Below are 17,939 nucleotides of genomic sequence, written 5' to 3' on the forward strand. Positions count from 1 at the left end.
GGATGACAAATGTCATTTAGACCTGGAGGTTGACAAGGCATGATTGCTAGTGATGATGGGTAAGGGATACTCCACGAGAGGATGCTATAGCATGGAACTGGTTTGATAAGAGAGACTTAAAACCAGAACTAGAGGAAATAGCTAGGAAACTCTTGTTGGGTATTTGGAAAGGTCTTTTCTAAATGGCAACTCCAAATGCCAATTTTATAATCTCTGTTGAGTGCTTAGGAAAAGAAATAGCTGGAGGAGAGAGGCCAATCAGGGAACTTCTCCTTCAAATGGAGGTACTTGATAGGCCCCCAAGAGTTATATAGCTATTTGGGAGTAAAGTGAATCCCAGCTCTTGCTGACCTGGAGGAGCTGCAATTAGGAAGGTCAGATGTCTGAGCCAGGGTACTGTTCTAGGCCACTCTGAAGAGCATGGTGTGGTGGGCTTAGACGGCTAGTCTTGGAATGAAGATATGGATTCAAATCCCACCTCTGACAGATCACTCCTCCAAGCCTCTGTTACCTCATGCATGAAATGGGGATGGTGGTATTAGCACTTAGGGAAGCTAGGTGGCCGGTATAAAGGCAGGACCTAATCAGGAAGACTAGACTTGTAGTCAGTTAGGATGAATCCAAATACTGCCTCCAACATTTCTGAATTGTGTGATCCTGGCCAAGTCACCGTATCTCCTTGGGCCTCAGTTTCCTGATCTGTAAAACAAGGGGGTGGACTCAACGGCTTTTAAGACTGTTCAAGCTCTAATGCTTTCATATCTGTCATAACCTGTAGTTTTCAGCCAGTGGATGCTGACAGGATCATAAAGTGAGAGTGATACAGAAAGTTCAAATGAAGCATTAGGTGGTAGTAGAATGATGTGGAGTTGAAACCCAAGTGGTAGTGAAGTCACACTAACCTAGGCACAATGGTGTAGAAAACCACATATTAACATTACCTATGTTCTATTGAATTTTATTGAATTTTGTTAAATATAACATCTTAATCTGTTTGGGGCTACACTCACATATGGAGACTCTGAGGATGAGGACTCTCACACCTTCTGTGTCCTTCACTTTAATAAGCTGCTGGGCAGAACTGATGGATACTGTACAAACATGCAGGTTGTAAACCAAGTACATTTCCACCCAACTTAAGGGAATCCTTTTATTGGTCCTTTTCTCTGCTGAACTCCTAGAAGGAGAAATCCCATACATCTCTTTCTTTTGGTGGCCAAACTCTTTGAGAAGGCCATTTATTCCTCAACCACCTGTGCTCTGACTTCTTGACTTCATCACTGTGGAAATTAAGTAGTCTGATAAACGTATATCAGTGCTTTCATGTGCTACGTGTTTCTGTATTGCTCATGTTGTGATAGAAGACACATCACACATATAATGAAAAAACTCATGAAGGAAATATGGTGGAATATGGTGTGCTCTCATGTGCAACCAGACACCTACCAGTTCATTCTTTGGTTGTGTATAGCATTTTCATCATGGGTCCCTTGTGAGCTTTATTTCTAGATCAAGTTTCCATTAAAAAATACATTTACTTAATCAGTTAATTTTAGAATATTTTTCCATGGTTACATGATTCATGTTCTTTCTCCCCCCCCAACCCTCCCCCCCACCCCCAAGCCAACAAGCAATTCCACTGGGTTTTACATGTGTCATTGATCGAGACCTATTTCCATATTATTAATATTTGCACTAGGCTGATCATTTAACATCTCCATCCCCAGTCATATCCCCATCAACTCATGTAATCAAGCAGTTGTTTTTCTTCTGTGTTTCTACTCCCACAGTTTTTCCTCTGAATGTGGATAGAGTTCTTTCTCAGAAGTCCCTCAGGATTGTCCTGTATCATTGCATTGCTTCTAGTAGAGAAGTCCATTACATTTGATTGTACCACAGTGTATCCATCTCTGTGTTCTCTCTGCATCACTTCCTAGAGGTTATTCCAGTTCACATGGAATTCCTCCAGTTCATTATTCCTTTGAGCAAAATAGTATTCTATCACCAACAGATACAACAATTTGTTCAGCCATTTCCTAAATGAGGGACAACTCCTCATTTTCCAGTTTTTTTGCCACCACAAAGTACACAGCTATGAATATTCTTGTACAAGTCTTTTTCCTTATTATCTCTTTGGGGGTACAAAGCCAGCAGTGGTATGGCTGGATCAAAGGGCAGACAATCTTTTAAAGCCCTTTGTGCAATTGCCTTCCAGAATGGTTGGACCAATTCACAAGTCTACCAGCAGTGTTTTAGTGTCCCAATTTTGCCATATCCCCTCCAACATTTATCACTTTCCTTTGCTGCCACATTGGCCAGTCTGCTAGGTGTAAGGTGGTACACCTAGCTTGTTTTTATTTGCATTTCTCTAATTATGAGAGATTTAGAACACATTTTCATGTGTTTATTGATAAGTTTTGGTTTCTTTATCTGAAAATTGCCTATTCATGTCCCTTGCCCATTTATCAATTGGGGAATGACTTGCTTTTTTGTACAATTGATTTATCTCCTTATAGATTTGAGAAATTAGACCTTTGTCAGAGGTTTTTATTATAAACATTATTATATTTATATTATAATATATTATTATATTTCCCCCAATTTGTTGCTTCCCTTCTAATTTTGGTTGCATTGGTTTTGTTTGTACAAACCCTTTTTAATTTAATGTAATCAACATCATTTATTTTACATTTTGTGATTTTTTTCTAACTCTTGCTTGGTCTTAAAATCTTTCCTTTCCCAGAGATCTGACAAGTATACTATTCTGTGTTCACCTAATTTAATTATAATTTCCTTCTTTATATTCAAGTCATCCACCCATTCTTTATCTTGGTGTAGGGTGTGAGATACTGATCTAAACCCAATTTTTGCCATACTGTTTTCCTAGCAGTTTTTGTCAAATAGTGGGTTTTTGTCCCAAAAGCTGGGATCTTTGGGTTTATCATAGACTGTCTTGCTGAGGTCATTTACCCCATGTCTATTCCATTGATCCTCTTTTCTGTCTCTTAGCCAGTACCATATTGTTTTTTAAACCCGTAACTTCTCTCTTGGAATCAATACTGTGTTGGTTCCTAGGCAGAAGAGTGGTAAGGGCTAGGCAATGGGGGCTAAGTGACTTGCCCAGGGTCACACAGCTAGGAAGTGTCCAAGGCCAGATTTGAACCTAGGACCTCCCCTCTCTAGGCCTGGCTCTCAATTCACTGAACTTTGTTGCTACCTCCCATACCTTTCAATGTGTGGAAATGGATGATACTTAGCACACTCAGCCTTGGGTCTGTCTTAGCAGAAGGGGAAGGGGACCAAGAGTGAGGAAGATATAACCATAGGTGAGTAAGGGGAGACACAAGTAAATGGCTGAGAGACCAAAAGATCAAGAGGGAAGTGTGAATAAAAAGCTCCCTCACAGATAAAACTGGAGATTGACTCAAGACAGAATAAAGAATGAATAATAGCTTAGGGCAGCTAGGTGGAGCTGCAGCAGATAAGAGCACTGGGTTTGGAGTAAGAAAGATCTGAGTTCAAATGTGACCTCAGACTCTTCATAGCTGGGAGACCCTAGACGAATCACTTTACCCCTTTTGACTCAGTTTCCTCATCTGGAAAATGAGCCAGAGAGGGAAATGGCACCCACCCCCCAGTACCATATTGTTTTGATGACCACTGTACAGTTTAAGATCTGGTACTGCTAGGCCCCCATCCATCACATTTCAAGTATCCACTTTGACTTTATCCTGGTGCATGGATCGGTCTATGCCTAGTTTCTGCTATATGGTTTTCTGGTTTTCCCAGCAGTTTTCTCTTAGTTGCCTTCTTGATCTCTGTTGTACTCCTTCTCCTTCTGTGATTTTATGATTCCCCTGGTTCTTCTCCTACCTGTCTGACCACTTCTCAAGTTTTGTTTGTAAGAGCTCACACCCATTCACTGTGGGTGTACGCCTCAAGGCTCTGTCCTGGACCCTCTTTTTTGTCTTCATTCTTTCTCTTGGTGACCTCATCAAATCCCATGGGTTAATGATAATTTCTATACAGATTACTCATAGTTTTGTATAAACATCCCCTGATTCTCCCTTGAGCCTTTGTACGGTATCACCAGTTGCCTCATTGTTCATTTTAATATTTTGGATGTCCTAGAAACTTCTCCCAATGCAATCTCTAGATTGGATTCCTTATCTCCTGCCCTTTCTTCTCCAAACTTTTCTATTTCTTCTGAAAGTGCATCATCCTTCCTCCCTAACATCATCTTCCCTGTGGAACCACTTCTCTTCTCTCCCACAGCTCTGATCATGGTTTAGGTCTTGCCTCAATTATTGCAATGGTCTCTTATTTTCCTTATGCCAGTCTATTCTCCAGAGGCTACCAAAGTCATTTCCCTCAGAAGTCTGACTGTTTTACTCTCTTAATCAAATCTTAATCTCCCCATTACTTCAATGATTAATATTGACACCTCTGTTTAGCTATTTAAGTCCTTCACAACTTGACCCTAGCCTCCCTTGCTAATTCCATTGGACATTATTTTCCCTCCTGTATTTTGCACTCTGGCTGAACTTGTTTCTCTGTTCCTCATGTACTCCATCATCTCCCATTGCAATACCTTTGTAACCCATACCTGGAGTTTACTTCTTCACCTCCACCTCACTGAATACCTTTCTCACTTCCAGATGCAGCTCAGGCCATCCCCATTACATCAGAATGTAAGCTAAACTCCCTGAGAGAAGGATCCTTGTATCCCCAGGGTCTGCACAAAGATTGAAGGTGAAATCTGGGCCTCTTTCCAGATTAGACCTTTGTCAGAGGTTTTTGTTGTAAAGATTTTTTCCCAGTTTGTTGCTTTGCTTCTAATTTTGGTTGTATTGGTTTTGTTTGTACAAAACCTTTTTAATTTAATATAATCAAAATTATTCATTTTACATTTTGTAATTTTTTAAACTCTTGCTTGGTTTTAAAATCTTTCCTTTCCCAAAGATTTGAAACTATTCTGTGTTCACCTACTTTACTTATAGTTTCCTTCTTTATATTCTAGTCATTCACCCATTCTGAGTTTAGCTTGGTGTAGGGCATGAGATGCTGATCTAAACTAATCTCTCCTGTACTGTTTTTCAATTTTCCCAGCAGTTTTTATCAAATAGAGGATTTTTGTCTTCAAAGCTGGGATCTTTTGGGTTTATCATACACTGTCTTGTTGAGGACATTTACCCCAAGTCTATTCCATTGATCCTCCTGTCTCTTAGCCAGTACAATATTTTGATGACCACTGTTTTATAGTACCTTTTGAGATCTGGTACTGTTAGGTTACCATCCTTCACATCATTTTTTCATTATTTCCCTTGATATTCTTGATCTTTTGTTCTTCTAAATAAATTTTGTTATGTTTTTTTCTAATTCAGTAAAATTTCTTGGTAGCTTGATGGGTATGGCAGCACTAAATATGTAAATAAGTTTGGGTAGGATGGTCATTTTTATTATGTTAGCTTGTCCTACCCATGAGCAATTAATGTTTTTTCAATTTTTGATCTTGTTTTAATTCTGTGGAAAGTAGTTTGTAGTTGTGCTCATATAGTTCCTGTGTTTGTTTTGGCAGAGAAATTCCTAAGTATTTTATATTGTCTACAGTGGTTTTAAATGGAATTTCTATTTCTAACTCTTGCTGCTGAGATGAGCTAGAAATATGTAGAAATGCTGCTGATTTATGTGGATTTATTTTGTATCTTGCAACTTTGCTAAAGTTGTTTCCACTATCTTTTTAGTTGATTCTTTAGGTAGATCATCATATCATCTGCAAAGAGTGATAGCTTGGTATTGTGCCTATTTAATACCTTCAATTTCTTTCTCTTCTCTAATTGCTACTGCTAGTGTTTCTAGTACAATGTTCAGTAATGGAGGTGATAATGGGCATCCTTGTTTCACTCCTGATCTTATTGGGAATGCATCTATTTTATCCACATTGCAGATGATGTTTGCTGATGGTTTTAGATATATACTGTTTATTATTTTTAGGAAAGGCCCTTCTATTCCTATACTTTCTAGTGTTTTCAATATGAATGAGTGTTGTATTTTGTCAAAAGCTTTTTCTGCATCTATTGAGATAATCTTGTGGTTTTTGTTGGTTTGCTTGTTGATATGGTCAATTATGTATAGGATAGTTTTCCTAATATTGAATCATCTTTTCATTTCTGATATAAATCCCACCTGATCATAATAACTTTTTGCTTGTATTCTATTTAAGATTTTTTGCATCTATCAGATCCTGGGAATCTTTCAAATTCTTATCCTGATATGGGATTATTTAAGTATTCTATTTCTTCTTCTGTTAATCAAGGAAATCTATATTCTTGTAAATATTCATCTATATCACCTAGATTGACATATTTATTGCCATATAATTGGGCAAAATAGCTTTTAATGATTGCCTTAATTTCTTCTTTATTAAAGGTGAGGCCTCCCTTTTCATCTTGGATACTGTTAATTTGATTTTCTTTCATTTTTTTATTAGATTGACCAGTACTTTGTCTTTTATTTGCTTTTTCAAAATACCAGCTTCTAGTTTTATTAATAGTTCTTTTTTTCAATTTTATTAATTTCTCCTTTTAATTTTTAGGATCTCTAATTTAGTTTTCACCTGGGGATTTTTATTTTGTTCACTTTCAAGATTTTTAAATTTGTATGCCTGATTAATTGACCTCTGCTCTCCCTAATTTGTTAATATATGAAATCAAGGATATAAATTTCCCCCTGAGTACTGCTTTGGATGCATCCCATAGATTTTGAAAAGATGTCTTATCGTCATTTTCTTCAATGAAATTATTAATTGTTTCTATGATTTGTTCTTTACCCAGTTTTGGAGAATTGTATTGTTTAATTTCCAATTAATTTTTTATTTGCCTCCATGTACCCTTACTAATTACTATTTTTATTATGATCTGAAAATATTACATTTATTATTTCTGCTCTTTTGCACATTTGCCATGTTTTTATGCCCTTGTACATGGTCAATCTTTGTGAATGTACCATGTGCTGCTGAAAAGAAGGTGTATTCCATTTGTTCCTATTTATTTTTCTTCACATATCTACTAACTCTAATTTTTCTAAGATTTCATTCACATCTCTTACCTCTTATTTTTTGTTTTGATCTAGATCTGATAGAGGAAGGTCTTTATCACTAGTATAGTTTTACTATCTATTTCCTCCTTCAGCTCCACTAGTTTCTGCTTTAGAAATTAGAATGCTATGCCATTTGGTATATATATGTTGAGTACTGATACTTCCTCATTCATTGTCTATACTACTGTCTTTTATCAGAATGTTCCCTGTTTCTTTTAATCAGGTCTATTTTTACTTTGGCTTTGTCAGATATCATGATTGCAACTCCTGCCTCCTTTTTCTCATTTGAAGCCCAATAGATTTGCTCCAGCCTTTGACCCTCATCCTGTGTGTTTCTTGTAGACAACATATTGTAGGTTTTTGGTTTCTAATCCACTCTGCAATTTGCTTTTGTTTTATGGATGCATTCATCCCATTCACATTCAGAGTTATGATTACCACCTGTATTCCCCAACATTTTGATATCCTCTCCTAATTCTGCCCTTTCTTCTTTTGCTATTTCCTTTTAAACCAGTGTTTTGCTTTTAATCAGTCACCCTATTCCCCTCCCTTTTTGTTCCCTTATTAATTTTTTTAGAGTCTATTAAATTCCTTCCTTCCTTTTATCCCCCCCTTCCCTTTTGTACTCCCAGTCCCACTCCCCCTTAGTTTATTTCATTCTCACTTTCCCTGTAGGGTAAGATAGAATTCAGATACCCCAAGGGATCTAGATGCTCTTCTCTCAGAATTGATTCCACTGAGAGTAAGGTTTAAGTATTATTTATTAGCACTCTTTGTATTCTTCCCCTCCCCTTCCCATGTGCCTCTTCATGTGACATAGATTGTCCTATTTATCTTATTCTGTCAAGTTTCTCTTGGTGCCATCTTCTATTCCCCTCCTCCCCCCTTTTTTTTACATGTCACCTTAGACCACTTATTACCCCAGTCTCTACCTATTAATGGTTCTTCTAATTACTATAATAGTGAATATAATTTTTGAAAGTTACAAATAACACTTACCTATATATTAATATAAGCAATTTGATCTTATTAAAACTCTTAAAGAAAATTTAAAAACAATTTTTCCTTCCCCTCTCTTTGTTATTTACCTTTTCACATTTCTCTTGGTCTTTGTATATCAAACTTTATACTTAGTTCTGGTCTTTTCTTTAAAAATACTTGGAAATCTTCTATTTTGTTGAATGCCTATACTTTCCCCTGGAAGTATATAGTCAGTGATGATTGGTAGGTGATCGTTGGTTGAAGACCCAATTTTCTTGCCTTTCTGAATATCATATTCTAAGCCTTGAGGTCCTTTAGTGTGTCAGCTGCCAGATCTTGTGTAATCCTGATTGGTGCTCCTTGATATCTGAATTGTCTTTTTCTGACTTGTAAAATTTTCTCCTTACCTTGGAAAGTCTTGAAATTGGCAATTATATTCCTGGGGTTGGTCTTTTGACCACCTCTGAACTCCTATTTTTTCCTCTTGTTCAAGAATATTGGGGCAGGTTTTTTTTTTTATAATTTCTTGTAGTATGATCTCAAGATTTCTGTTTTCTGATTTTTTTTTTTGATTTCTGGGTTTTTAGATAGACCAATGATTCTCAAATTGCCTCTTCTAGAACACTTTTTATGATTAGTTATCTTCTCGTTGAGATATTTCATGTTTTCTTCTATTTTGTCAGTCTTTTGGCTTTGTTTTATTAAATCTTGCTGTTTTCCATGATCTTTGGCTTCCAACTGCCCAATTCTTGTTATTAAAGACTGGTTTTCTGCTATAATCTTTTTGTTTTTTTGCTATAATTTTTTGATTTTCCTTCTTGGCTTGTTTTATCCTGCTTTTCATGGCTTCCAGCTGTTTAATTGTATTCTTCAATTTATTTATCATTTCATTTTTTTCTGGGCTTCTTTGTCCAATTGTGATTTCCTGTCCTTTTGACTGTTATTTTCTTTTTTAACTATTTCCAACTTTTCTTGCCAAAATTCCATTTTTCTCAAAATCTCAGGTTTAAATTCTTTAAGAGTTTGTGGCCAATTTCCTTTTTTTTTTGGGGGGGGGAGGGTTTGGATGTATTTTTTATCCTTTGCTTTTACCTTTGTAGTCTCCATAAAATTTATCCAGGGTCAAAGCCTTCTTCTTGGTCTTTTTGGTGGTTGGAGATTGTATTTTCTGGGCATTGTTTGCCCATCTCTAAGCTGGTTTTTCTTTCCCTTTCCAGTTAGGAGTCTGAGTGAGCAGGGCAGGCTCTCTCTATAGAGGTAAGGAGAGTAGTTTTTGCCGGAGGCCACCTTTGGAGTCTGCAGGTTCTACTGTTCGCATCCTTTCTCTGAGCTATCTCTGTGCCCAAGGTCTGAACTCTTCTACCTGTTGGGGTCTCAAGTCTTAGCTGCTCTCAGGGGTAGCTCTTTGGTGGTCTTAGTCAGCTGCCAAGGACCTAGAGGTGCCCCTTGTTCACTCATTGATTCTAGCATGAGCTGGCTCTGAATCTAGCTCACTGACTCCACAGGTGGGGTGGGGGACGGTAGATCAGCTCACATTTTGGTGGTAGCTATTTCACCCCCTAATAGTGTGGAAATGCTCAAATCCCACGTACCTTCAATTCTGCACCCTACTGTCGAGTCCCTTTGTTCATATAAATTCTCATTCTCTCTGTCTCTCTGTCTCTCTGTCTGTCTCTCTCTCTCTCTCTCTCTCTCTCTCTCTTTCTCTCTCTCTCGTCAATATCGGTAGGAGAGGTAGATTCCTATGTCTAAACTGCAGCCACGTTTACCCTAAGTTTCTTTCCTCATGCTTCATGGCTGTGGCAAGGCATATCCTCTCCTAACTTTGCCTCCCAGTGTGTTGGAGGCCCTTCTTAATTTCTTGATTTCTCCTGCCATGGGGCTACCAAGAGAGCACTGTGGCTTTTGTCTATTTGGCATCTCTTGCTCTGTGGCCAGCCCATGCTCTCTTCTTCTCTTCTTTCTATACATTTCTGGGCCTCATTTTAAATTCTTAGATTATTGTCTTCTTTGTTTTGCTTCCAGATAACAACATTGGTAGACTGTTAGTATTAGAAAGTTTGGAAGTGAAAGAGTACTGGTTTCTTTCTATGTCTGTGTCTTGGCCTTTATTTAGATCCCTGTTTGTTCCCTCCCAATACTCTCACTTCACAGAGGATGCCCTTGATTCGTGTCTAAGATGACTTGACGCTTGCCTTATAGGTCATAGTTACCGTTTTCTCAGTGCTCGTAACTTTGGCTTGGTTTCCTTTTTCAGGTACTTTGCCTATTGATATCTCATGTTCTCACAATACTGTCTCTTCCGTCTTGGGTCTCCACTCCAGCTGCTTTTCCCTTTTCTTCTCTTTGGGGCCCTGTTAAGTCCAATGTGGAGGTTCCTCACTGGCTTTGATGGTGAAAACAGTATGTTGCATTGCTATTTTCACCTTCCCCTTTTTAGTCTGTTGATCCTCACATTTTTGTCACTGGTGTCCATTGAATGAATGGGTTACTTAGTTGGATCATTTCTCAAACTTTCTTTAAACTAGCATTACTGTCCAAGGAAATGGATCGGCATGGGCAGGATCTTGTCATGAAACCGAGGGAGAACATAGGGTCAAAGGCAGCTTCTTGGCTTATTGTTGCTGTAGATTATACAGAAGTTTATCAATGAAAAACAACCAGTCTGAGGTGGGCACTGTCCCTGGGTGGGCCAGATGCTGTCATGAGAACTCCTACAGGCCCTTTGCTTTTAAGATCAGCCATTCCCCAGCCTGACAAGATCATTTCCTACTTAGGTGCTCACTGTTGGGCACTGGGATACCAGAATAGAAATGGCATAGTACCTCCTGACTCCCAAAACAACACTCCTTTCCTTGGCAGTATGAACAACTCTCCCCAAAGGAAGTGAGAATCCTAAAGTTGCTTGCTTTGAGTACCTGGGGACGAAATGGCCTTTTCCTTTTGGTTCTTAGCAGCGATCAGATGGGGAGAGGTTCTCCATGGGCCTAGTAGTTGAAGAGGGGTTGGCTACGTCTTGAGAGAGAAGGCTAATAACATTAGCTGACACAGTGCTTTTCAGACCTTGTCTCATCTAAGTCTCACAATAATCTCTTGAGAGTAGGGATCATTTTGCAGTTAAGGAAGCTCCCTGTCCAGGGTAACATGCCTAGGGAGATTGTCAAATGCAGGATCTGAATTCATGTCCTCTGGATGTTGAGACCAGCACTCCCATCTGTCCCATCACACTGCTTCTCTCTAGCATTTGCTGCCTACTTCTTTTCCCCACAGGCTGCTCTTAGTTAGTCTCATTGTGTCCATGCTGAGAAAGTATTCCTGAGCTCTTGCTTGTTTCTGTGGAGTTTCCTTTGGAGTAAGACTTAAGTGACTAACTGTTTAAAGTACTTGAAACTTGTCTTTTCCAGAGCTGTATGTTCCTGTGTTTTTAACAAATGCTATTTAGGTGCTTGCTGTTGGGCACTGGGACACTAAAACAGAAACGGCACATTACCTCCTGGGGGTGAGCACACAAAGGAGAGTGATGTGAAATTCACACCAATCAGAGCCAGTCTCGGTACCTGAGTCAAAAGTGAAGTAGGAAAGACACAGAATGGCAACATCCGGGTGTTACAGCAATTTTAGCAATAGGGCTTGAAATGGGCTTATGGAATCACAAAATGACAAAAACTGAGGTTTGGAATGGGGACCTCAGTCTGCCATCTGGTCCAGTCCCCTTATCAGATAAAACCAAGGGCACAAATGCAGTGGGGCTCAGAGGCAATATGTCCCGGAATTCTGAATTCTAGATTCTTCCCATTGCCTTTTAGATACACTTTTGGTGAACATCCAAATGGACATGCTTGGAAATCCTGCTAGGAACTTGGGCAAGAGGCTGGGGTTGGGGGTTGGGGGTGGGGGGATCATCCGCCTCCAAACCATTGTATCCTCCGTATCTAATCTGGCTAGCTACCCTCCAGAAATCCTGCTGTGGACTACCTGGGGCGAGGCAGGATGCTAGAGGTATGTGTGCCAATGGGTGCAAGTGGCCTGGATTGCTGTTTACACCAGGACAGGCTGATGTCCTTTTTGGATACCTCTGTGGTTTGGGTAGGGTGGGAAGTGTAGGAGGAGAAAGAGGCCCCAGATATGTTCTTTGTTGGTTTTTACTTTCTTTAAGTCTTCCAATCAGTATATAAGTGGATCTGTTGTTCCGTTGGATTTTGTGGGTTACCAAGTCAGGGTCTGGAAAGGGCCTCCTTTTGACCAGTGACACCCAGCCCTCTTGGCCTGAGGTTACTTCTTCCAAACAAAAAGGCAGAAACAAAGAACTGGAGCAACTTTTTCATTTTCTGTGTTTAATCTTGGCTAAGTCTCTCTCTGAAACGTGGGGGATTAGGACGGTTGGACTTCCGGCTTTGAATCTGGATAGGAATCTGGAGTGGGCCCACTGGGAGGCAGAGAGTCAGCTGCAGTCCTAAATCTAGGATTCCCCTCACTGACTACATGGGACAATGCCTATTCAGCTGGGCACATCATTGTGCTCAATCTACTGCCACCAACAGAAAGAAAGAGCGAGCAAAGTCAAAGCAAACCTTTTCAAAACCAACGTTGGCAACTTTTGAGTTGGGTTTCAGGGAGGGTAGAAGGCTATGTTTCTCAGGAGGGATTTGGGCTCAGGGTGTGTAGAAGGCAAGCCAGCCTGCCAGTGGTTTCTTAATTACTCTATTGTTAGCTAAGCCAAACGTTGTCATTAGGGATGACTTCATAGGCAAACCATTTCTCTTGGGTGACGCCCACGTGTTTGTTTGGGGCTCCTTCTCATATTTGCATCTGGGTCCTCTGGGAAAGAGGTTTGGGTTTTTTCCTCCATTTTTCTCCATCCCCCTGGTGCCCCTCCTCCCTTGCTTTTTTACACTGAGATGGGAGGTGCTTTGTGTGAGATAAACCATCTATATGGTCTCTGAATGCCTGGCCCTCTTGGCATACATACACACACAGCAGGGTTCTTCGTCTGTCTTTTGGCCTAGGATCAGATGACTGTGAACTCCGGGGTTCTAGATTCATAGCTAGAAGGGCTCTCAGCCTCTCATTGCCTCTGGATTTGAACTTGGAACCTCTGCCTGCCAAGGCAGCAGCCTCTTGATGGCCATTGGGCTTGACCCCATCCATGTCACATGCCTGCAATGCACAATTTTGGGTTTTTCCAAGCTCCTTGCCATCCTCTCACTTGTCAGGCCTGGGAAGGTTGCTTGTGGGACCCCATCCCCTGCCTTTTCTCTTGGCATCTTCCTGATAGAGCCACTGCAGCTGCTTGTTGACTTTGCTGTATTGTCATCCCAGGCTTCCAATAAGCCCGCGATAGTTGATGTCATCTCCCCATCTTACAGGGGAGAGAGCGGAGTCAACCAGGTACACAGCATTTGTAGAAGGCCAGGAGCATAGGGTTTCCCTTCCCCATGGTTGAGTGGGAGAGAGGCTAGATTTGCAGTGAGATGTCTCAGGTTCAAATCCTAGCTGGGCTGCTGATGGTCTGTGTGACTGTGGGCCAAGTCCCAATGGTCCTGGCCCCGAGACTCATATGTTGAGCTATCTTGTGTGTGGTCTAAGATTTGAACCTGGAGCCTGTCTGAGCAAGGTGTAGCATCAGAGGCTCCTACATGAGATTTGGAAGAAGGGCCCTTAGAGGTCAGCAAATCCAACCCTATTATTTTTACAGATGAGGAAATTGAGACACACAGAAGTTAAATGGAGGTAAATCAGCCTCAGACACTATTTGCTGTGTCACTAGGCAAGTCATTTAATCTCCTCTTGCCTCAAGTTCCTCATCTGTAAAATGGAGATAATAATAGCACCTACCTCCCAGGGTTGTTGTGAGGAACCAATGAGCACATATTTCAAAGGTCCCTTAATAAAATGCTTGTTTTCTTCCTTTTTGCCCAGGATTACATATCTTGTAAATGTCTGAGGCTGGATTTGAACCCAGGTCTACTTATTCTAAGCTGCCTTTCTCATCCAAGTAATGCGACTTACTAATTGTCAGTCCGGCCTGATGGGCATCAATATGAGACAGAATGGAGTTATGCAACAAGGCTTTATTGTGGGAAAGGAAAAGGGGGGCAAGGGGTGTAGAGGTGGCAGGGAGGCAGGAGCAAGGGGGGAGTCTGAAACCTGTGGATGGCCAGGGGTCTCCGCCTGGGTAGAGAAGGGGGACAATTGTTTATAGGTGGTGGTCTGTGCTGCCTCTATTGGTCAAGTTGGACTTATTTGGGTTCAGTTGACTGGATGCCCAAGGGAAGTGCACAGGCCTGATGGTCAGTGATGCAGGAGGTCACTTGTCTAGGCCTGACAGCCGAGTCCTGATGTTCTGCCAGGATCTCGGGTGCTGGGATGAGGGCGGCGATTGGGGAAGGGGAAAAGTCTATCCCAATCTCTGGGAGTCTGTTATTGTGGTTGTATCAGGAAGATTGAAGTTCAAGTGTGTGTGCTTGTCAGTCTCAGCTATGGGTCTGAGTTTGCTGAGAGAAGGAACGTGGCCTTGGAGGCGGGAAGGTGTACTGGGTTCAAGTCTCACTGTAGCCCGTCTTGATAAAGTGCACCTCTGAGGGCCAGCCATGGCTTTGAGCATTTATGTAAAGGCATCTTGTGTGTGGCCATTGCCTGAATGATGACCCGGGTCTCTACCGACCTCTAGCTTTCTTGGGGAAACTGGAGCCTACTCTTGAATTCTGGGCATTAGAGCAGCTGAAGTCAGGGGTTTGGGCTTTGGTTTGGTTTTTCCTCGGAAAAACAATAGAACTTGTTCGGAGTTTCATTTCAGAGGGTGTGTTGGGTGCAATCACGGTTTCTGGTCTGACATCAGATGTAGGGGGAGCTCAGGGCTGGGGGGGAGGAGGAAGGGCCCCATTCCCCTTAGAGCAGACCCTATAGTTGGAGTGCTTCTTGTGGCATCTCAGCTGATCTCTTTCTTCATCTTTCAGGTCCTGGGATTACCCCAAAGGTTCATCCTGGTGCTCACTCACTTCTGGGGCAAGAAGGTAAGAGCTTTCCTCAAGGGTTTTCAGTCCCAGGGCGTTTCCCGAGGCTTGGCCTTGGGGTGGGGGTTGGGGGGGGGCTGGGACTAGAGGAGAAAAATGCTTTGGAAGGAAGAGAGGATGCCAGGGGGCCCAGAGACACCGTGTGACTTGCTGCCCGTGGTTACACAGCCATTAAATGGCAGTTCGGATCTGGGGCCCACACCAGACATTTGCCCCTGGCCCCATGGCTCTTAGTTTGAATATCAGGAGCAGTGAGGCCACCTCTTCTGATTCTGGGCTGCCTGGTCAAACGCACCTGCCAATATCTCACTGTATGTGTGTGGCCCAAAGTAGAGTTAGGAGACCCGAGTTCCAGTCAGGGCCCTGGCCTTGTTGAAGCAGCTCTGAGGGGAGACCTCCCTGGCTGTTTCTTGGAGGCTTGTGGCTGGGGGTGGGCAGTGCCCTTTTCTGACTCTTCTGGAGTTTGTGCTGTTTGACAGGCCCATATTACGTACAAGTCATCTCCTCATGAGAACACAAGAATGTAAGGACTGATTGACCCATATGTGCCTGAGTGGAATGGGGCTGCCCTGAATGGCAGAGAACAAGGCAGTTGTGGCGCTTTTGTAGTCCTGGTGTGAGGGACAGTCAGCGATGATGTGAAATGGGGGAGTCTCCACAGACGGGTAGGGCCATGGCAGGAGGAGCCTATTAGGACAAGGGAAAGGAAAGGGATGGGCCAGTTGGAGATGGCCCAGAGGTGGTCCAAGTCACTTTATGCTGTGGAGCATTCAGCACCTCCCACCAAGAACCAGCTTCTGTTATCCTCAGAATCTCCTTTCTGGGAGAGAGGGACTGGACCGCAGATGGGCTGCCCTTCCCCACCCCCCACCCCCAACCTCTCTGTAAATCGGGGCATTTCCAGGTGCTGTCTGGGGGCACTTCAAGGTTGGGCAGAAGTAGGACTTGCCCTCAGGCCTCCTTGGTGGCAGGAACATGTGCCTCTCTTATACTATGCCAGGTTGTGTTTCAGGGCCCCTTTGCTCGGAGGCCCATAGATTCAGAGCGCAAAGGGCTTCCTGTGGGTCCATGGTGACTTAGAGAATGACAAAACAAACATCAGGCACCTTGTATACATTTATTGATTTCATCCACCATCTTTTCAATGAAATTGTAATCTGGTCCCAGCCCAGCTGGCCCCAAGTTTGACTTCTGAACTAGTCCACCCATCCATTCCTTGAATTTTATGGCTACAGAAAACAGGGCCCAGAGTGGTAAAGAGCCTTGGCTGAGGTCTTTCCAAGAGTAATCAGCAACAGGACTCCCAGGACTTAGTTGTAGTTCGTTTCCTGCTCTTTTCCTGCCCTCCTCATGCTCTCACATTTCAGCTGGACAGCTCTGATTTGTTGCTGGTTGTTCGTGTGCTCTCTTTCTGTTAGACTAGGGAGGAAGGGCTAATTGGTCTTACTTGGTATCCCCAGAAATCCGTATCCAGTTGGGTATTAGGAAGGGAATACTTTGAAGGTGAACAACAGAACAAATGAGATCATGATGCACGCGGCACTGTGGCGTAGGTGCTGTTTCTTGTCTGTTGTTTTAGCCAATGAGTGCTAGCCTTAGCCTTTATCCTTTGCAGAAAATAGCTTTCTGTGGCTCGCTGTCCCAGCCCCTTGGCACACGAAGCCCCCTTTTATTCTGATGTCGGCATTCGTATTTTGCCACTAGACTACGTATGTGGGGAAATGTTTGCTTGCTTGCTTGCACACCAGAGAGAGGAGAGGAAATTCTTGTTTTCTTTCACGGATCACGTACTCTTTTCCATGGTATGTGCCAGCTGCTGGAGATGTAGCGTCTAAGAGAAAAGAATTCCTACTCTCAAGGAGCTTACGGTCTATCATCAGAGATACCACATACACATAAAAGTCCATTCTGGTTAAATATCAGTGAATACCAGATAGCTACAGAGGAGGGAGCACTCGCTCTAAGGGGGTCAGCTGGTGCCCTAGCTGAATCTTGGGGAAAATATAGGGATTCTTTATGGTGGAAGGGAGAAGGGTGTTCATTCCAGGGAAGGGACAAAGCCACAGTGATGGGAAATAATGTTCAATCAGGCTGGAAAGATGGGCTGGGCTGAGGTAGGTGTTCCATATTTTGTCTTAGAAACGGTAAGGGGCTGCTAGGATTTACTGAGCAGGGAAATGATACCATTTGCTGTGGAGGGAAGGAAAATCACTTGATCAGCTGTATGAGTGGCATAGGGTGAGAACTGAGGCACAGGGACCAATTTGGGAAGTTATTGCAATAGTGGAGACAGAAATGACCCAATTAGGTTGCATATGTGGGATAAAGAAAAAGAAAGAGCTGAGGATGACTACTAAGTTCGAAACCTTAGAGAGTGGAGATGTTTCTGTCTCTGAAAGAAGTACAGAAGTCTAAAAGAAGGGTGGCTTTGGTGGGGGGGGGAAGGCAATGAGATCTATTTTGGAACACTGAACTTCAGATGTTCTCAGGAAAGTCTTACGTGGAGCTCACCTGAAAGGCAAGAAAATAGAAGTAACTCAATTCATGGGAGTGGATACGGTCACTGAGAGAGAAGCCAGCCCATGATAGGGTTTGGGTGAGCGAACACAAGTTCGCTCTGAGAAGGATCTGAGAAGAGAGGGTTATCTACAGTGTGGTCAGGAAGAACGAAGGCAGATCAAAAAGCATTGGACTGGGCAATTAAGCGATGACTGGCCACTTAGGAGCGAGGAGTATCAATCCAGTGATAAGATTAGAATCCAGATTGCACAAGCCAGAGGAGAGGGGTTGAAGGAAGTCGGTGTATGTAGATAGCATTTTCAGAGAGTTTAACCAGAAAAGAGGAGT

At 42.2% G+C, this 17,939-nt stretch overlaps 1 protein-coding gene across 2 annotated transcripts in view; it reads left to right on the plus strand.

The window, feature by feature from the left end:
- PLS3 (plastin 3) overlaps nucleotides 1–17,939 on the plus strand; it is a 121,296-nt gene that overhangs the window by 51,833 nt on the left and 51,524 nt on the right. For both annotated transcript variants that reach the window (XM_007507527.3, XM_056809297.1), the window contains one exon: nucleotides 15,036–15,092. Coding sequence is in view for 1 of the 2 variants with exons in the window: in XM_056809297.1 (XP_056665275.1) it covers nucleotides 15,036–15,092 (57 nt within the window). In the remaining variant the exon portion in view is untranslated. The remainder of the gene's footprint in view (nucleotides 1–15,035; nucleotides 15,093–17,939) is intronic.

Source organism: Monodelphis domestica, chromosome X, assembly GCF_027887165.1.
Source record: "Monodelphis domestica isolate mMonDom1 chromosome X, mMonDom1.pri, whole genome shotgun sequence".
Classification (NCBI taxonomy): domain Eukaryota; kingdom Metazoa; phylum Chordata; class Mammalia; order Didelphimorphia; family Didelphidae; genus Monodelphis; species Monodelphis domestica.